This window comes from Phaethon lepturus, unplaced genomic scaffold, assembly GCF_000687285.1.
Source record: "Phaethon lepturus isolate BGI_N335 unplaced genomic scaffold, ASM68728v1 scaffold12553, whole genome shotgun sequence".
Classification (NCBI taxonomy): Eukaryota; Metazoa; Chordata; class Aves; order Phaethontiformes; family Phaethontidae; genus Phaethon; species Phaethon lepturus.
The window spans coordinates 83,433-104,132 of NW_010531279.1; the positions used below are offsets into that span (position 1 = coordinate 83,433).

General features: G+C 42.9%; 1 protein-coding gene across 1 annotated transcript in view; it reads right to left on the reverse strand.

Moving 5' to 3' along the window:
* The window catches only part of RBFOX2 (RNA binding protein, fox-1 homolog (C. elegans) 2), a 57,209-nt gene extending 36,733 nt beyond the window's left edge, over positions 1-20,476 (reverse strand). The window contains 3 exon segments of the mRNA XM_010284504.1: positions 9,164-9,310; positions 13,833-13,840; positions 20,281-20,476. Coding sequence (XP_010282806.1) covers positions 9,164-9,310; positions 13,833-13,840; positions 20,281-20,476 — 351 coding nt within the window.
* Between the last annotated feature and the right edge of the window lie 224 nt (positions 20,477-20,700).

The window sequence follows — 20,700 nt, forward strand, 5'->3', positions numbered from 1 at the left end:
GCAGGAAACCGTTTCAGGTCCTCCATCTTGAGATGCATGAACAAGAGCATTTCATATGCAGGATAGGTCCATGCTGCGGACAGTCCTTACCCTAGCTCCCAGCTTCATGGGATATACTTTCAGCTAGAACAGCTGACTCCATCATAGCATGTATTAGTCAGTGCTCAGTAATGGCAGCATGGGGTCTGCCAGAGCTACCCTGCTACCAGTACATGAACTTCCTGGGTCACATCTCTTGAAAATAGTAGGGCCTGCCCTGCTACAGCCAACCCTACTCAGCCAAGCTACACCAGTATGTTTTGCTGAGAGGAAGATAGAAGCATCAAGGATGTATAAACCAAAGCACTACTAAGTTTACCTTAGTAACTGAACAGACAGTAAACAAGCACCACCGCCCTTATTAGAGTTGACCTGCTGCCCAGCAAAACACGTTTTCTAAGAAACCAAACTTTAAAAGGAAGCCACACAAAGAGCACAGATTTCTAACAGGAATTACAGACTGCAACCATCCCAGCAAACAAAGTGACAAGGAACATAGTTTCTCGTCATTTGTTATCCTCTGACTCACAAACAAAACATTTTCACACAAAACAGTGAGACAGGGGTGAACAGTACCACAGGGTACCATTCCAGAGGTCTTACCACCAGGCCATCTTCCAGGTCTATACTTCCACCTCCTTGTTCCTGCCTTATGCCATCCCCAGGTGTGACTGCACTGTAACCTGGTACTGCCGCCGTGGTACTTGGACCCATGCCCACAAAAGCAACCTACATTCAAAAGTCAGTTTGAGAGGACTCGGACATGTTGACCAAATCCATATAAAACCTGGTTATAAAAGACACTCCATGTAATTTTATCCAGGCCTTTTATACAAGTAAATCCACAGCACAGCACTGTTTCCTAAATGACATTCAGCCCAGTCTCACTGCAGACTCTACTAGTAACTCATATGAAAAGCGAAACAAATCTTAGATAAATGTATGATCCAGTCACCACTGCCTTCCACCAGATGCTCGCTACAGAACTTTCCATGTCCTGTGGCATCAGCACATAGCTTTCGCAGAGCAAGACAGACACTACAATAGCTGCAGACAGCTGCAGCGGCACAAAACATCCCTGTGCACAAGTACCATGGTCCCCAGTGTAGCTGTGCAGACAAAGCAGGATGCTCAAGCAGCACTGGGCACGTAAGTCCTTTGCAAAAGGTGATTCCAGAAATAGCCCTGGTGAAACATATCAGTATAAACAGCAGCGCCTCTTCTAACTCTAACCAACATCAGCAGTAACAAAGTCCTGCCCTGTGACAGGGCCGGAGCTCATTCTCATTGCTTGAAGAGCTTGGAAACAATTTTCACAAAGAGGCCAACTTGTGTCAGAATGTTTGTTCTCCAATATCGGCACATAGGACTTGTTACGTGTGATCGGTGGCCAGTACTATTTGGAGATGAAAAAAAGAAAATATACCTTGATATTCAGAAGACAGGATTTCCTCCTTCAGATGTCCAATCCACTCAGAAAGCAGTCCCTTCCAGCAACCTTCCTACTGCTGTACTTCACGCCTCACTGCATCAACACCTGCAGGTCAGAGCTGCTTGGTCTATTATATGCTTTACCCACTTAAATGGTTAAGTGGGTAATGCCCACTTAATGCCTAATAAGTAGGTTTTTTGCTATTGCCCATACTCATGTATCATGAATTACTTGTGTATTTAAATTTATTTACTAGCAAATACAGACTTAAAATTCTACCAAATTCTTGAAGGAAGAGCTGTAGTCTAGCTTGTTATTGCTTTAGCCTTGAACTATAAGCTCATGGAGGTGTTTTGCACTCTTGACACCAGAATGAAGTTGCATGAGAAATTATATCCACTGAGATATTTTAGGAAGTGCAAAGTGCCAAAATGTTTCCCCAGAGGCAGAGATCTGAAGGCTACAAGAGCTTCCAAAAATATCTGAGCTCCCGGAGCTGTGTTGCTTGGGTCATAAAAAGCAGTGGTCTACTACAAACCTAGACCATAAAGAATCTCACACTAGCGATAAGAATTATGCTTAGAGAAGGAAAAGGTTAACAACATTACCTGCCTTAAAATCCAATGTTAAAAAAAGTAGCTACCATTCTGTCACCTTTAATAAGTGAAGTTTATTAATAACTTCATTAACTGAACGTTATTAAATGTGACAGAATGGTCACCTTTATATAAAATAGCTATGCATTATTACTGCTGTAGCTGATAATGCATAAAAACCCTTTATCATCTGGGCTGATGATGTTCCTCACCAGAAGCAGTTAACGGCCAACAATTAGTAGCCATGGAGTGAACATGTTTTGAAAAATGGCAATGTCTGCAGCTGAAGCAAGAGCCCAAGAGAATTCACACCCTGTGCTGTGCTATCCCACCTTCATCTGCAATTGTTATCATCATAGTTCTTATTTTTATCTTACACTATTTCCTTTTTTAAAAATAAGCGAAGATTCTTGAGCAAAAAGCATTTCACCACAGTAAATTCTGAGAAACATCAATTCTGACTCCTCATACTATTGCTCTTACAACAGATAAGAAGGATTTAATGGACAGACACCCATACGAACTACCAAAACAACCCACTTTGCCTGTTTCTGTGGAGGTGATTCATGATTCCGCTTGAGAACTGATGAATCTTCCTCTTGCAGGCAGTCCAACCCAGCCTCCATCTTCCCCAAGAGACTCTGAAGTTCATCTGACACTGAAGTGACCAGAATTGACCACAATATCCCAGACAATTTTATACTGGGAGGAAAACTGCTGCTTGCAGCCTAAGAGGGAAGGATTGAATCTATCAGCTATGAGGTACAAGCACAGACACTAATACAGCACAAAGCTGAAAGGACTTGGAAACATGTTGTGGGAAACATGAGCTTTTCTTCTGCATACATAGTCCAGTAAAGAAGGAGACAGCCTACCATCAGTTAAAGAGAAGACTACTACCACCGTGTCAGAGTCCTTACACACACTAGCCAAAGAATGTCCCTCAGAAACTGGGTAGTAAGATTTTGAAGAGAGTTGCTAACTTGTTTCTTTAACACTGATGGCAACTCTTCTACTACCTGTTAAGTTACTCCACTGTTTAAATTGGCCTAAATGACTACAAATTCTTCTCTTATTTCAAGGTTAATTGTGTTAAATCTCAGCTTTTGACTGGAAAATCTTATTATGACTGTAAACAAGATCTAAACCCCCTATTAATAGGTATCATCCATGCATAAGCACCTGTACAGAACAGACGTGTCATCTCCCAACCTCTCTTTAATAAGATGAGTAAATCATGTAACCCAGTACCTCACACGATTAAAAAGCTACTCATCTTCCAAGCCCTAGATTTTTTTTTTTGGTCCTAAATTGATCTCAGAACTGAATAAAATTATGCAGTCATAGTCTTTTCAACTTTGAATATGAACAAGATCACATCCCTCCTTCAACCAGATACCCTCCTTTGCAGTGTTGAAGCAACTATCTTCAACAATTACTAGTACTCTCACAAATCAGTGTTTTCCAAAGAAAGTTTTCCATCCTACAAGCACAGCCTGGCTCCCACATACTCAGTACTCTGCACTGAGCTGCATCAAACACATTTTTGTTGGATTTATTGTCAGTTAACCAGGAATTTCAAGTCATTCTCTAACAGTAAACCTTATCTTTCTCTTTCCTCCTCCTCAAATAGTTTTTCAACTGCAAGCCTTACTGGCAAGGTTTTAATAATACAGTCTCCACAGGTTGATACAGATACTGAACAGGACTGCGACTGAAACAGATCCCTAGGAAAACTGACACTCGAAACAGTCTTGATCACTGATGTCTCCCCAATAACTACTACTTTTTACCTTCTACCATTAAAGAGGTTTTTAATCCCTCTAATGTGTTTATTTAAGCATTCTTTTTCTTAAAAATCAACATTGGTCACTTGAATGTATTCAACTGGTTGAGCAACATTCAACTATATCAGTATTGCTTTGTACAATTTTGTCCAAACAGACATGACAATATTTGTCTGCAGAGACGTATATTACCTTATAGAAAGTCACACTGAATAGATATTAAACCATTTCTTCAGATTCTCATGTTTTTTAAAACATTCCAAAATTATTTTTATCTTGGATCAACATATGGATAGATACTTTGTAGCTCTTGGGGTCATCCCTTCCAATTTTTTCCAATAGTGAGTCCCGGTGGGCAGTGTTCCAGCCTTCTGCAACTCCACTAGCTTGCAAGAGTTGGCTAAAAATTAACATTAATGAATAGAAAACTTCCTTGCTTTTGCTATTATCTTTGGATGTACCTTATCAAGATCTGCTGGTTTTTTAATATTAGTGAGCACTGTCTCATCCCCCTTTGTTACAAGTTACATACAAAACTAGGTATGGTACAAATACCTCCTCTTAAATCATAAACACAGCAAGTTGGGTTTTTTGGTTGGTTTTTCTGTTTGGTTTTGTTTTATTAACTTGTGGGGTTTTTTTCCCCCCAAACACAAATATTTCCTAATTCTATATTGTACCTACACCTAGATCTTTTTCTCGTTGCATGTAAAAAATTGATGCCTTCTCCTCTGAACCTACATCACTGACATCTCCATGGTTAGCGCATTTCCTTTCTCACCTGCTTCTTTGTTTAAGTTTGCAATTATATTCACTGCCATTTACTTCCTCCTCCTTTTCATCCTCCTGGCCTAATGTGCAGAATGTTTTGTCATTTTATTAACAGTTTCATTGACTGTGGAATCATGCCTTTTTGGCCATCAGCATGATTTTGTTGAATACTTTATAGTTTCCATTAACACCTCCCTTTTAAAGGTACTTTCCTGGGCAGTTACGCTGCCAATTGTTTAAACTCGAAGAAACAGACTCTTCTGAAGCTTCTTGCACTACTGCCCGATGCCATATTCTGTTTGCAGAAAGTAAATACAGACAAATAACAATCACTGGTACCTAGGCAACCGTGGGATTTCAGGTCAGCTATTAACTCTTCTTTATCTGCTAGAACAAGGTCAACTATTGATTTATTCCACAGAGGGTACAGAACTGTGTGCATTAAAAACTGACCTATTCCTTCTAGAAGCTTTCTGGAAATCTTTTTTATTAGCATCATGAAATGTCAAGTAAATATTACCTGTTTTAAGCAGCCTATTTTATTTGGCTCTCTATAAGAAGTATATACATAAGGAAATATGTGTTCCACTCCTGAGGATATCTCAGGGACCTGTTAGAAACATGTAATAGGCAAGAGATAGTTTGAAACCCAAATAACTTGAATTTGTCAGAAAACCCTTATGTCTGCAGCTCTCACAAATGGTGATGGTTTAGACAGCATTATGTAATAACCATTTAATCATACATGGGACAACACATCTGAAGTCCACCTCTACTCAAGTCTGGACGAAAGCATTAGCTAATGTTCTGCGCCCCAAGACTGGGCTGACCTCTCACATGCTGTTCCATCCTCAGGGGACTTCTTTACTCCCTCCCTCCCATCACATTTATTTCTTCCTCCACAAGCTCTGCTGTCTACCCAATTCCTCTCTTTGTACAGTAGCTTGGGAAAATCACTCCAGGCAAGGATTTTGAGTTTCTCAGATATGACGTTGAGGAGATATGACCTGACACGAAGAAGGGAGAGGGAGATGATGGGAATTACAAGATAGCCATAGCTGAAGACTCAGACAACCATGAGTCCCCTGTAGGAGAAAGGGTTGGTTTCAGTGAGTCACCCAAGGGAAAGCGTCCTGATCCTGAAAAAGAAATAGGAGCAAGGAGGATTCCGAAAGAAATGGTCTCCTGCTTAAGGCTCTGAGCATGCTGAGAGAAAAAGGGAGATGTGCAAGAACCATTGATTATTTCCTTGGCAAAGTAGCAAAGTCTTCTATTACAGGAAAATGGCACATGTTTTCTGTGCCCCAAAAGATGAATGCTCTTCTGGTAGGTATACCTCTCAGCAAACACAGGTCCAGGTGAACTAGCAAAAGGTGTTATGGGGAATATACCATTTACAGCAGTTAAAATCACATCATTGTGCTAGAACTTGAGATGATGTTTAAAGAAAAAATAAACAAAAAACAAGTAACTTGAGGAACACCCAAAACCAACCCGTATAGCATATTTCTCCACCCCTTCTGTGTACAAGTGGCACCATATGGGCCCAAAAAAGGATAGGAAACCTTAATGCAAGCACTTAGGCCGCATTTCCTACAAGTCACTTCTCAGGACAGCAGTTCATTCAAATTGCCTGGGTCTCACAATCTGCAAAGAGATAACAGACACCAGGACAGGGGTGTTCTTGTCAATTCCATCTCATCCATGTCCCCTACACCAGGAGCACAAGGAGGAACAGCATCAAGGTGAACAAGCGTGAAAGGGGCCAGTCATCAAGCCAAGCACCGGTCCCAACAGAAGGGCCAGCAAAGAACATGGAACAATTTATGTAAACGATGAAGCTCCCAGGAGAGAGGAGCAGCAGTAGCACAGAGCAGGACATGCTAAATACAGATTTGTAGCAGGTGGTCCAAGAACTGGCTGTGATTTCAGCAACCTATTTATCCAAACCGGACGGAACTGCCTACCGCACAGCCCTGCAACAGCAAAAAGCAAGCTAAAAAACACAAAAGCAGAACAGGCAACTGAGAAGATTCAGCAATCACAGATTGCCAGAAGAAGAGTTTCACCCTGAAAACATTCCCACAGATGTCAAGTGTGACAATCTAATGTACAAACAACACGGAAACAAATCCAGGCCTCTTGTAACAGAATCGTAATTTTGTCTGGGACCTACCTCCAGAGGTCATTTAGTGCAATCCCTGCTCAAAGCAGGTCTAACGAGATTTGGTTGGCCAGGCTGTGTCCAGTCAAGCCAAATACCTGCAAGTATTGAGGTTCCACCACCTCTCTAGGCAACATGTTCCACTATTTAACTACCCTCACAGTAAAAAAAAAAAAAAAAAAAATTTCCTGACTTGTAATTGAAATTTCCCATGTTCAACTTGTGTTTGTTGCCTCTCATCTCATCATTACACACAACCAAAAAGAATCTGACTACATCTTTTCTGTATCCTCTAATCAGGTAGTTGAAGACAAAAATATCCCCCCTCTGTCTTTTCTTCTCAAAGCTCAACAGCCCCAGGTCTCAGACTCTGCTCACATGCCATGTTCTCCAGCTCCCTGACCATCTTAGTAGTGCTCAATGGGCTTGCTTCAGTATTTCACAAAATCACAGAATCATTAAGGTCAGAAAAGACCTTTAAGGTCATCAAGTCTAACCATCAACCCAACACCACCATGCCCACTAAACCACATCCCGAAGTGCCACATCTTCACGTTTTTTTTGAATACTTACAGTGATGGCGGCTCCACCAACTCCCTGGGCAGCCTGTTCCAATGTTTGACCACTCTCTCAGTAAAGAGATTTTTCCTAATATCCAATCTAAACCTCCCCTGGAGCAACTTGAGGCCATTTCCTCTTGTTCTAGCACTAGTTACTTGGGAGTTCACTTGGTACTTCACTTAGATGAAGTGCACTTCTTGCACTGGGGAGCCCAAACTGGACACAGTATTTCAGACGCAGACCAACAAGTGCTGATGATAGGGGAAGGACCACTTCCCTGGGCCTGCTGGCTACTCATTAACACAGCCCAGAACACAGTCAACCACCTTTGCTGCAAAGGGCACGCTGCTGCTTATGTTCGATTTGTTGTTCATGAGGACCCTCAAATCTTTTACTGCAGACCATCTTCCTAGACAACTAGCCCCCAGCCTGTACTGCTGCAGGGGTTACTCCCTCACAGATGGAAGGCCTGAAACTCACTCTTGTTGAGTATCTTAAGATTCCAGTCAGACTATTTCTCCAGCCTTGCCCTCCTGCATTTTGACCACTCCTCTCCATTTGGTCTCACCCACAAAATAGCTTCTTCTGGGCACAAAAACCTTCAAGGACAAAGAGCAAAGATCTCTCACAATATATAGTAATTGGGACTCTTACTGAAAACCATCAGTGACATTTTTAACATTTCTGCACACTTTGTTCACTTTGTACTGTCCAAGCTATGAACAGATAAGCCCAATTCGTCCCACATTTACAGTAGTCTAAGCTTGAAGTCCATGAATTTAACACATTTACATACTGTAATACTACTCTCCATGTGAGAGGGTGTGTGTATGTGCATGCATACACCCCCACGCATCTGGCTCAAGAAACACAACAACTGAAAAAGGAACACTGCAAGATTTTGGAGGAGCAGCTGGCTATGCAATTAGGACCAAGGTATATACTCAAAGCCTAAGGTGGCAAGAGGAACCTTGGGTTTAGTCTTTCCTGACTTGAGACCTCTGCGCTGCAACATTTAAAGTCTGTTACCTTTAGAAATAATAAGAAGTATTTCTGAAGATTTTAAAACATACCACCAACTGAAGATGTTACCATCATATCAACAAGTCAAGAATTCCTGATGATGATGATACACAGATAACTTCACCTCAAGGTTAGGTCATAAAGCATCTAACTCATTTATTTCTGTGTCCACATGGAATGGGTGACGACCTATACTCACGTGAACAAACCCTTCCTCAAAGAGCTTATAAATTAAGAATGATAAGTAGCATAAGTAGCAACAAAGATTAGGGAGGACAAACTATTTGGTCAAAAGAAACAGAATGTGTATCATACACAATGTAAAATACCATCTGACTTGCACTAGGTTTTCCACATGTAATAGCTAGTTGGCCAATTCCTTACAGCAATTTTTCATCACAGAAGTGGATCATGAGTTGAGACATAAATATTTCAATAGTTTCCAAGCAACTGAAAAACAGTGCTTTACAAAGGATATATTAAGTCAACATTTAATCCTAGTCTTTACTGGAAAATAAGATGAAGTTTGTTTGGCTTTGGTTTATTTTTTTTTTCCCCCAAACCAATTGTTAGGTTACACTCAACATCTTGATATGAACAACACAGTTACAGTTTTTGTGTGTATCTACCAGTTGAGGTAAATGTTACCATTTGTCCTAGTCCTGCAAATACTTTACAGTGTACTGACTATATTGAGGAGAAAGGGCTTTTCCTTCAAATGAATACACTAGCACCATGTGGCCCACCTGTGGGGAAGGAGAATCTGCCTGAAAAGGTGCTGGTAACTTACCCCAAACATCTGCCGAAGGTCAGGATCTCGAAAGCGGAAGGGAATGTTAGACACATGAAGTCGTTTTGGAGTGGATTTGCTCTCGGTATTCTCACTGCTCTGTGTCTGTGATTGCTGTCCATCTGTCTGTGCCCCTCCTTCTGTCTGCTGAAATCAGAAAGACAAAAGTGTGCGCATGAACAGAAACCACACAAATTCCTTTCACGTGCTTTATCTATCGCTTTTAGGTATTGGTGCTACACTTGTGATTGTGGTATCTGAACATTTGACAATTATTTTGATAAAGCCAGTAATGCTTAACAATTGCTCTGTTCTTTCCCTCCCTTTCCATGAGTAAAACAGTAATGAGATCTCAGCCTCCCTCCCCTCAGATCACTTTTTAGCTTAGTAGATTTGCCTTTGGTTTTCTTAAATTGCTTCTTTCTTTTCCCCTGTTCTTCCTCACTTCAGCTGCCACCATATGAAAGCTCTAATGAAGAGGCGGATCTTTCATATCCTGAAGCTGGGAGGGAGTACCACCACTCTAATCTCATGTGGCAGGATGTTCATGCAATCATCAAAATCCCACAGCTGAAGTGGCAGCTCTTCACTGGGCCAATACCAGAAATGCATCCCCAGGCAAAACGGCATCTGCTCTGTCAAACTCCCTTCAGAGAAACATTGCCCCAAAAGAAGATCTATAATTAAATTGTAAAATCCATATAGGAACAGCTTACGGATGTCTTTGATTAACTTTTCTCATACATTTAAAAGTCAACTCAGGGACAGGAAACAGTCATTACCACTGCAGGATTTATACAAACTCAAAGTGCTACTTTCTACTACCAATTTCACAGCTAAAACAAGGGAATTTGTTCCAGCATTCCCAAACACTTACCGGTAAAGCAAAGACAGAGGTGTGGACCAGAGTACTTGTGCACAGAAAAAGTACAGCAAAAAGGCAGAGGAACAGGGGAGATCAGTGTACCAGAGGAGAGACCTAACGCGCCCACAGAGATGACTGGCAGCAGAGAAGAAAAGAAGAGAACCTCAGCTGCTTGTGCTGGGCTTAGACTAAGTAGTGGTAAAAGTTGAGCACAGCACTAAATATAAAGTCAAGGACCCTTTGCAAAATGGTGAGAAAATGGTATTTTTCACACTTTAATCAGAAAAATGACCTCAAAAACTCAGCACTACAGAACAAAGCAGACTACAATTTGGTCGGTTTTATTCCTCTGCCCCTTTCCAAAAGCATGCATTGACAGGCCAAGGTATTCAAAGAGCACCTACCCGCTCGCTCTGTCTCCCGCTGCTTGCCTCAGTCTCTTAGGAGTCATGCTTTGACCACCTGTGTGATGCACTTTTAAGTGTCATTTCATTTCTTTAGATGCCAACCCGACTTCTTCCTTAACCCATCAAGTGAAAAGAAGTTCTACGAGAAGGCAAGGGCCATGTAATAGCTAGAGTTAGCCTTTTTTATGCACCTTCAAGAGCACATGCAGGCCTTAAAAATAAACATTTAAGAGTAGGAGGTTTTGTTGCTGTTTTGGGTCCTTTTTTCCCCCGGCCATTTTAAATACACAATTTGTATACTGAAGATGAAAGAAATCTCAGGATAGTTGCCCACACTGACTCCCCAACCACTGACTGGACTTGCTAGGTTGCTCTGCACATCATACAATATAGAACGCTTCATGAATATTTGGAAAGAAACATCTCTCCACAGGTAAACTAAACTGGCAACATTAAGAGAGCTGCTTCTGGCCAGCAATGTCTCTTACAGACATTGAATGTGCATAGTGGTTACAAAGCACTGACAAGAGCAAGCAAACAGTAAGCACCAGAGTCTTGTCGCACTGAGCAAAGCAGTGGCAGCTTTCAATTGTATTTTAGTAGGGCTGCACAGGCAGCACAAAACATATTTGATCTGGTTAATATAAATTAAGCTGTGATAGGAAGAATGAACATACTGCCCTGCAAGTATCTCTATTTCCCAGAACAGCGCAAGTCTCAGGAGAAGCCTAGCAGGATGAAGCATTTTTATTTGGCTAAGACTCATCCATCCCCCAAACATCACATTTTCAAGAACAATCTCAGAAACTTCCACTTGATCATAACTAAAAACCTTCCTCCCCCTCTCCAAGTCCCCACTCTTCTCCTTCCCTATGACAAAAAGCATCTCCAAATATACAGAGAGTACACCCCAGGGGAAGAATCAATGCAGCTGGCTTGCGATTAAATCACACTATGCTATTTGGTGGTTTTAGTTTTATGACTCCATCAGAGTCCTTTGCTCCTGAGGGCAAATCTGTCCAAGAAGGACAAAACACAGGAGGAGCCTATCCATCACCACCATACACAACACCTGCAAGTAAGTGTTCCAAAACAACACCCCAAAATCATCAACACTCCTGCTAAAAGAGATCTCTACAATCCATTGTCCTAGTTTTGGCTAGGATAGAGTTAATTTTCTTCCTGATAGCTAGTATAGTGCTGTGTTTTGGATTTGGGATGAAAATACTGTTGATAACATATTGATGTTTTCAGTTGTTGCTAAGCAGTCAAGGACAGTGCAGCTTCTAGTGCTGGCCTGCCAGAAGGCTGGGGGTGCACGGGAAGCTGGGAGGGAGCACAGCCCAGACAGGTGACCCAGGCTGGTCAAAGGGGTATTCCACACCGTATGACGTCATGCTCAGTATATAAACTGGGGGCACTGGTTGAGGAGGCACCGCAGCTTGGGAACTAACTGGGCATCGGTCAGTGGGTGATGAGCAATTGTGCTGTGCACCACTTGTTTTGCATATTCTTTTATCATTCTTACTACCATTATTATTATTCTTTCTCTTCTGTCCTATTAAACTGTCTTTATCTCAGCCCATGAGTTCTACCTTTTTTTTTTTTTTTTTTTTTTGGCCAATTCTCTCTCCCATCCCACTGGTGGGGGTGGGGGTGTGAGTGAAAGGCTGTGTGGTTGTTTTAGCTACCTGCCGGGTTAAACCACAACACCCACTGCGGAGCCCTGCTACTGCATCTGCCAAATCCATGTTTTCTATGGCTTTGTGTGGAACTGGCAAGTGGGTAAACACTCATGCACACAGATGCATTCTCAAACGCACTAGTGCATCTTCTGCAGTTGGAACGAGGAAAGGCACAGATTCTGAATGGTGACAACAAAAATGTTTTAGTCTTTAAATTGACATATAGGTTGCCCAGGACTGGATCTGCCGCTTCCACAGGGGAAGAAGCCAGGAGGTCATTTGCACTCCTCTCCCATCCATTTGTTCGCAGGCAGAGGGCAGAACTCCTTTCTTACCAAGGGTGCGATGTATCATGTACAGTGGCCTGCTCAAAAACACTCACAGCTGTTCCTGCATATGGCAGAGCGCTGCTGCCACACAGAAGTCATTCTGCAGCACGTGAGACGCGTACAGTAAGACAAAGGCTTCAAAGAGGAGAAATAATAGAAGGAACAGGAGATCTCAATCCACTCTTACCTTTTTGACTACACTAAGAGTCCCCAAATGCTTTTCAGGCTTTCACATATCCTGATTTTTTTACCGGTAGTTTAACATTAAATACCTTCTCTCTGCAGCTGCTGTAGCGCTCTCATTTCTATCGTCCATGGCCCAAGGTAAGATTTGAACTTTCAGCCACTATAACATTAGCTCAATATGTTTGTCTACCACCACACATTCAACTACAACATAAATGAAAAAATAGTCTCTTCAGATCTTGCTTTTTTTTTTCCTTTCCTTCCCCTTTTACAGTTATTCCTCGTCTTAGTTCATTAGGAAGGAGATGAAAGCAAGGGCCTGGAGCCTGTTCTCAGGCAGCACATAATGGAGACTGGCAACAGCACTACCCTGACCAAGCCAGATGATAAAAGCCTGCATTTCACCAAGTGCCCACTCCCCACCCTGACTCCTTCCCGAGTTTCGTCTCCTTCCTTCTGGAAGGAACTGGCCGCACTTCAACACTTCACAGAGAAGAACCAGCCTTCTCCCTTCACTACAGACATCAATTCAGCTTGGAAGGGAGCTAATACATGTTCCCTAGGTCTCAATGCCTGTCATCAGGCAACGCAGAGACATGCTGCGGCAAAGATCCTGCGCTAGAAACAGTATTGGATCCACCTTACCTCCTCAGCGTAGTCTGTGTAACATATACTTATGCAGGTGATAATGTCATTCATGCCTGTACACGCAAGCTTTGAGCTCTGCTCAAGGTCATCGAGAAATGCATCAGAGCTCAGGACACGCACAAGATGTGCTTCACTTTTAACTACTTGCTGCCTGTGCCTCCATGCCAGCTCCTCCCTAACACCCACCAGCAGTAAGGAAACCCTGAGCAAGAAGAGCCAGCTGCAAAGAGACGCATGGATGTATACATGTGCATGTATGCACGTAAAAAGGGAGAAGGACTCCTGCCAACACGAGGGTGTTCTGAAAGGTTTGGGGGCAGCTCTACAGCCAACTTCCCAGCAGCTGGTGAAGAAGCAATTGCTGAGGCTTTTTCCTCAGCAGGATGGAGGCAGGGGCTCCAGTGCCACCTGAGCTCTGAGCAGACCTCCATCTGCATGGCCAGAGGGCTACCTCCCCAACCAGCCAGACAAACACCAATGTGACAGGCCAGCACAGAGACTACTAATACCCAGCACATTCTGTTTTCATCTCCTACTTGCTTCTAGAACTGGAACCGCTTCAGGTCCAAGTTATAGAAAAGCAAAAAAACAACCCATATCCTCTTCTCCCAGGAAGCAGGCGGTCTAAAATGTTGTGAATTGTAATGAGGAGGTTAAGAGCCATAAATCACCGCAAAGAAAAATATTTACAAAATACAAACTGTAACTAATAACTATATTTAAAAGAGTACTTGGGTGACTTACAAAATCTGGGAGACAGACTGTGCTCACTCCACTGCTTCTAGACCAGTCTCTGATAAAAAGAACAAAACGCAACAAACCAACAAAACAAAAAAAGACCTTGTTTGGATCAAGAGCTTGAGGAACTGCGTGGAGACAAGGACTGAAAGCTATGACTGGCAAAAGGCAACCTTCCCACTGCAAAGGAGAGTGCAGACAACATGGGAAGATCTCTGCACCTTCTAGTGAAGAACTCGTGTCAAAACAACCAGTCACCCCCCTATGAACAGATAACCACTGAGCTGGTCTGATGGAAAAACAAGCGAGGAAATTAGGCACTACACACCAAACCCCTCTTCTGCCCCTCCACACTCTAGAGTAGGACTGAGGTCCTACACATCCAAAAGCAAATGCATGGGAACTTCTGCTGCTTAAATGACACTTGTTTAGCAGACAAAAGACCACAGGGGCTAATAATCATCTTTCAACAGCAGTAAATGCAATTTCAGAATTATATCCATGTACTTGATTTTTCAGAGATGCCAGCAGTGTTATATTGGAAAAAAAACTCTGGGCTACACTACAGGCACAACTAACAACATATGCCAAAAACCAGACAAAAAAAACATTCCTAAGGACATACCAAGTAACTTCTGCTAGGCTTTTAATGATTTTCAATATGGCCAGATTAATTCAGGGCGTATTTTTTTCTGCTTATTACTTACCTGTTTTCAGACATACTGAAGCTTATGTAATTTTGTTCACTTTTCTCATTAAAGAAAGATATACCCCCCTGAAGTCAGAACACAAACCTCACATAGGAAAGCACATAGGAAGTTTTGTTACCTATCCTGCACAACGAAGACATCTCTGATGTGTCAGATAACATTTTCCATGTAGTGATGTTTAAAATTACTTTGTTTTTTCTGAGCAGTATTTTTAATAGGATTCTTTGATTTCCCCCCCCACCCTGTTTTTTTGTTTTGGTTTTTTTCCAATGAAGTGGTGAAATGAAGCCCCCTGAAAGGCCTGCTCTATTCATACCCTTTGTGAGCAGTTCCAGCCCATTCCTCACAAAACAGGGATGCTCTGACAAGGTGAAGGTGGCAGTAAGACTTCCTGAACTAGTGGTTACCCCTGGACCACTCCACTGACAGTGGCAGAACAGCCACAGAGTGACAGACTAAGATCCATCCAGCCCACTATCTTCTTCCTGACAGCAGCCAAATCTGTGGCATCTGTGGAAGAATGTAAGAACAGGGCAAACGTTCCGTGATTTTTCCTCCAGCACAGCCTCCAGCAAACTGAGACAGCTGATGTCTCAACTTCCAAAGCATCCTATGGACAAGAGTTCCAATGCTAAATCCTTCATTATATGGAAAAACCAAGGAGCAAAAACCTTTTTCCATACATGGCACCTGATTCTGTAAGTGCAAATGTTCCCTATTTTATTTCCTATACCATTCAATATTCTATGTACTTGTCATATGCCTTCATTCCTGTCAGCTCTTCTCTTAAGGGACGACTTCATTTCTTCTCATAAAGAACCTGCTACCTTTCATCATCAGTATTATACTTCCCTGTACTACTTCTAGATCTGCTATAACCTTTGAGATATGCAGAAGTACCACAGATGTATACTCTAACATAATGATATTTGCTGATTTATTTCCTATTTCTCCCTCAAAATCATTTTTAAATCTGCCTCACTAGACACAAGTCTACAAGTGCTGACAATAATCTGTCTCATACTCGAAATAATAATCTGCCTTGTACTCAAAGCAAATTTCTGATGTTAAATGTCAGAAATTGCTACCTCAAGACAGCAATTTCCAAGCTGAGGTGGCCAAACAGTCAGCAGCCAGCTACTTATTCAAAGCTAGTTCTTCCTCGTGTCTACCTGCTCAGCAGTATCAAAAGATAAGTGAGGATATTCATTAAACATACTCTTCACCTGAAATACCTCACATGAGCAATTACTTTAATTACTAACGTGATGAAAAATAATTACAGAGGAAAATTCTGCAGTCTCAGACTAGGCAAGAAATACCCAAGGGAGAATCATCATTATAACACCATCCATGTGTTACATAAGTCAGTTGAGGAACCAACCCTTGGTGCCATTGGCTCCCTTCTTTCCAAACCCTTGCTACACATATGGGGCACAGCCAGATGACCGAGCAGCTTCCTATTCTTGCTTCAGAACACAGTACATAGGGGTTCCCCACCACAGACGTGTCTCCTTTAAGAAATCAGAAAGTCAGTATCCCTTTATGTTCTTGCAGATGAGTTAAAGATGTTTCAGTATGGCACATCAAGAAGCCGAGACACACGATTCTCTGTAATTAAATAATGCTTTATATTGGTTCATGACAACATAACACCAAGGCGACAGCACCTGCCATTTTCGTGCAAAGTAATTTACATAAACTTATTCCTCTACTTCTATACCTCCAGCTGCATTCCGTAATTTATACAGACACACAAATTCTTCTCTCTGACATTAACAAGAGAAACGAGTTGAATAATCAGCTCACAGTATTAAGTGCATTGCATTTACTATCAAGCAAGCTTTTTTAGTTCAGTGGATGATTAATCTTCCCTCCACGGGTAGAGTACCAGGAGATGCAGAGAGCTGACAACTGCTCTCGGCTTCTGGCCATACACTCCATACGCTTACCTTGCAACAGCAGCATTTGCTGGACCCCTCCAAGAGCTGCTCTAATTCATTAACCCAGCAAAAGAATTGGACAGCTTTCTGCCAGGTCAGTGAATTAAAGTGGTTCACATAAGGAATGCCAGAGCCAGTAAACAGGAGCGGGAGTTTGTGCTTGGAGCCAAATCTCTCCTTTCTGACAGCAGTGAATCTTTAGATCAGCTCAGCTGCCAGAGGTACTGCAGCCTAATTAGCATCTCCACTTGCAGCTATCCATGCTGCGTGGCTCCATTAGGGATAAGCGTGCTAATGTAAACCACGAAGGGGGAAGGGGGAAGAAACCAGACGACCCAGCACCATAAGAAGTGAGATGCAGAGTGTCAAAAGTTTAAGAGAGAGGCTGCAACAGGCAGACCAAGTAGGCCAAATATGGTCCGGTACCTCAATCTATTTTTAATCCAGGTCTTTCAGCTGTGCTTTTGGATGGTATCAAGAGAAAGGACAGATGCTTGGAGATGAAGACCGTGAGACCCACATGCCAGGCAAGGAACAAAGCCCCACAGATGAGGCTTGATCCTAAAATTAAAAAAGACTCCAAAATATTAAGCTGTTTGCATTACACCACCTATTGTGCCAATTTCCTTTCCATGTCCCTGCTCCGAGAGCTTTGAATGCTTTCCACTACACTCAAACCTCCAGAACTAGGCTCATCCTTAGCTGATGACACGAACCAGTCATTCCCCTTTGCTCAGGGCTTTTAGACTGCGTAGGAAGGCATGGACTTTGACTCCCTAAGTTTATTTTACTTAAGTTCACTGCTGATGTTTGACCTCAGGCTTCCAGACGACTATCGATTAACTCAGACACCACCGCTAATCTCAAATCATTCAATCTGACTTGCCCACTAGAATCTACCAAGTTTCTATGAAAAGATGCTCCCATCCAGCGTGTTAGGGACTCAGTTACAGACTCCATTATGTTGCTGCATAACATCTTACCAGCCAAATGAAACTCCCCTTTCCATGAGCGACCTTTAAGCCACTCCACATTCTCTGTTACTTTTCCAGCCTGAGAAGCAGGAAAGTCCCGCCATCTGAGCACACCTTCCGCTATCTTGCTCTGTCCTGCCAAATGGACCAAGCACAGGCCTTGTTTGTAAAAGAAAGGAGAGACCTTATCTGTCTGGCTGAAGGAATTTCTGAATCATCCCATGGGAGCACAGGCTTCAAGTCAGCAGCTAAAAAATCCACCGGCTGTTGGGTCTGGGGTATCGCCTTCACACACATGACAGCAGCTGCGCCTGTCAGTTGCAGTAGTGGGAGGGAAGGATCATACATCACCCGCAATGACTTTTTGCTCTATTAAAAAGTTGGCACTGTTATTTGAGCAAGACAACAAAATGGTAAAAGGAAAAAAGCATAGCAGTCTGGTCTACATGGACCGAACATGTATGTCAAACAAGTAATAACCAGTGTATGTGATGGACAAGGTGCTTGACATTAGCCGTAGCTGTTCAAGGTGAAGTCACCAACCAGTTCTGCTGTATTTTAATAGCATGCTTTAGTTCGAGTAACTACTAAGCCTTCTTCCTTCCTCTAGTTCCTACATCATTAATCAGCATACTGAGAAAGAGAAAAGTTACAAGCAATTACATCCCAAGGCAGCCTACAGAATCAAAATAACTTCATACAGAAGGAGTCCTAGACAACAAGATATAGGGACTTAGAAAATCCAGGACCCAGTGCATGTGAAAGTCTGGAATGTGAAAGATCCTTGGCTGAGGCGCCTTCCTGCTCCCGCCAGGTTTCTTCACGTGCCACTATCTGGGATCCTCTAGGTTCGATCAGTCCCAGCCACAGCACCTGCAGCAACACACTTGTCTGAGTCCTTACTCTTTCCTGGCTAACTACAGTCTGCAAGTCCGACTCTGCAAGCTCATCTTGCACATCTTTAACCATGTGAAATGGTCAGACCAGACGTGCCCACCTGTTTCTAACAGCCAGTACAAGCGTTCCATGTTATTCAGCCTGTTTCTCAGATAACCCCTGCCAATCAGGCTCCCTCCGCAGCCTCCTGGCAACACCGCTGCCTCCCAGCAGTCTCCCAGCAACACTCCCTCCCGCACAGATGAGCTCCCAGTCCCTCCTCGCAGGCTCGCCAGCCTCCCCATGCGCTGTGGGCTCCTCTGAGCCAGCATTAGTTGATGAAACACAGAGCTCGGCCCTGCAGCGCTGCAGAGATGGCTCCTAATATGGAAGAGGAGCGGGAAGGTTGGCAAGAGCTTACATCCAAGGTCAAAGCTTGCATCATTTCCATTAAAAAGAAATGCTCCTAAGCTCTGGGCAAGGATGGGAACAGCAAAAAATACATGGGGAAAGCCACTGCCCTGTTTTATTCCCCGTTTCCAGCTTTCCCATCCAACCAGCAGTGCCTGAGATAGCTGTTTGCTGGGGACGGGCAGCCCAGATCTTACGGGCTGGAAGGAGGTCGGACAATCTGGTACTAAAATGATGACTTGCATTTCTGCACACTGCACTAGCTCTAAGTTTATTTCCAGCCTGATCTCTTCTCATCTACATTTGTGTTTGCTGAGAAAGGCACCTGAAGTTCCTTTTACGCACTCTGAATGTGCTTTACAGGGTTTGTACTCTTTTTCTCCTTCAAGATGCTGAAGTTGCGGCATTCCCAGGATGAACTCTAAGATATCTTATCAAAGTCAGAACCAGCGATGTCAACTGTGCAGCCACTGCTCACTGCAGAAGGAGCAGAGGCGCACGCTGAGAAGCATGCACCCTCGAGCTGGCACTACCAGTTCTTCCAATCCTTGGCACTGCATTCACTCTGTACTTACAGGGGGAAAAATAATCTCTATGAGCCAAACACCTAACTACAAGTAAAACTGAAAGCATTAACAGATTAAATCCACCCCTGAATACCAAAGGCTCTCACCATAAGGCTCTTTATTAGGAAGTTAAGTCTTAACAAGTGGCTTAAGTGGTGGATAAAGCTTTTCCCGGGATAATCTGCCAGCATGTTGCCCACTGCCAGTTCCAGGCCATTGGAAGAAGAAAATAAATAAAAAAAAAAGGTGAAAAATCTTTGTTTGTCCATCTTCAGATGCCCAAGAGCTCAGTGGTCCTATCCTATTTTTGCCCCCTGAAGCCCCCTGCCATCTTCAGAAAAATCAAAGAAAATTATTATTCTACTCTGCTAGCTTCCTGAAAACAAACATTGGGATTACACCTACAATGCATGTACTCACCCTAAGCCTTTGTACCATCAACCTTTCATAATCTGCCTCCATCACATTCATTTGAACCATTCGCCAATTAACACAAGGTAATTAACACTTTTATAAAGGACTGTCTTTGGACAATGCCACAATGGTAGGAACACCATGATCCCAAGTACTACTGCTCTTTGCAGACACCTATTTACGAGAGGAAAATGCACAAGGGGAAAGACAGGAACTTAGTAATGCAAGGTCAAAAGCTATGTTTTTTTTATAATTCTCTCCTTTTCAAGTCTACCGCTGATCTGCTGTGTACTTAAGAAACAGTCAGCAATCTAATCAACGTCTGCTTTTTCTCAAAGCACCCGGGCTACTCCCCTGCTCTGCACTTACTGCGAGAGATCCGTTCTGCGTGCTGGCCGTGTTCGTGCTCTGCTCTCCATGTGGCTGCGTGCTTCCGTAGAGCGTCAGATTGTGCTCGCTGGTCTGGCCTGCATAGTCCTGAGTGTGTGGCACCCCATACTCTGTGGGAATCCCATTCTGTGGGGGTGGCGGAAATGGGATTGTGGTGAATGGCTGCACCATTGCATCAGGAGTTGCTGCTGGCTCCTGGTTACCCTGAAGAAAAGGAAAAGGAGAAAACAGCTTTATACTACAGAAGATGCATCAAAACATCAATCTGAGAAGTGATACACACACACACACGCACATGTTCATGTGAAAATCCCACCCATCACCACATTGCCCAGCCTTCTATTATTTTATCTACCAAAAAGAGCACAGCTTGCTCCTCTAAGCCATGACACTGT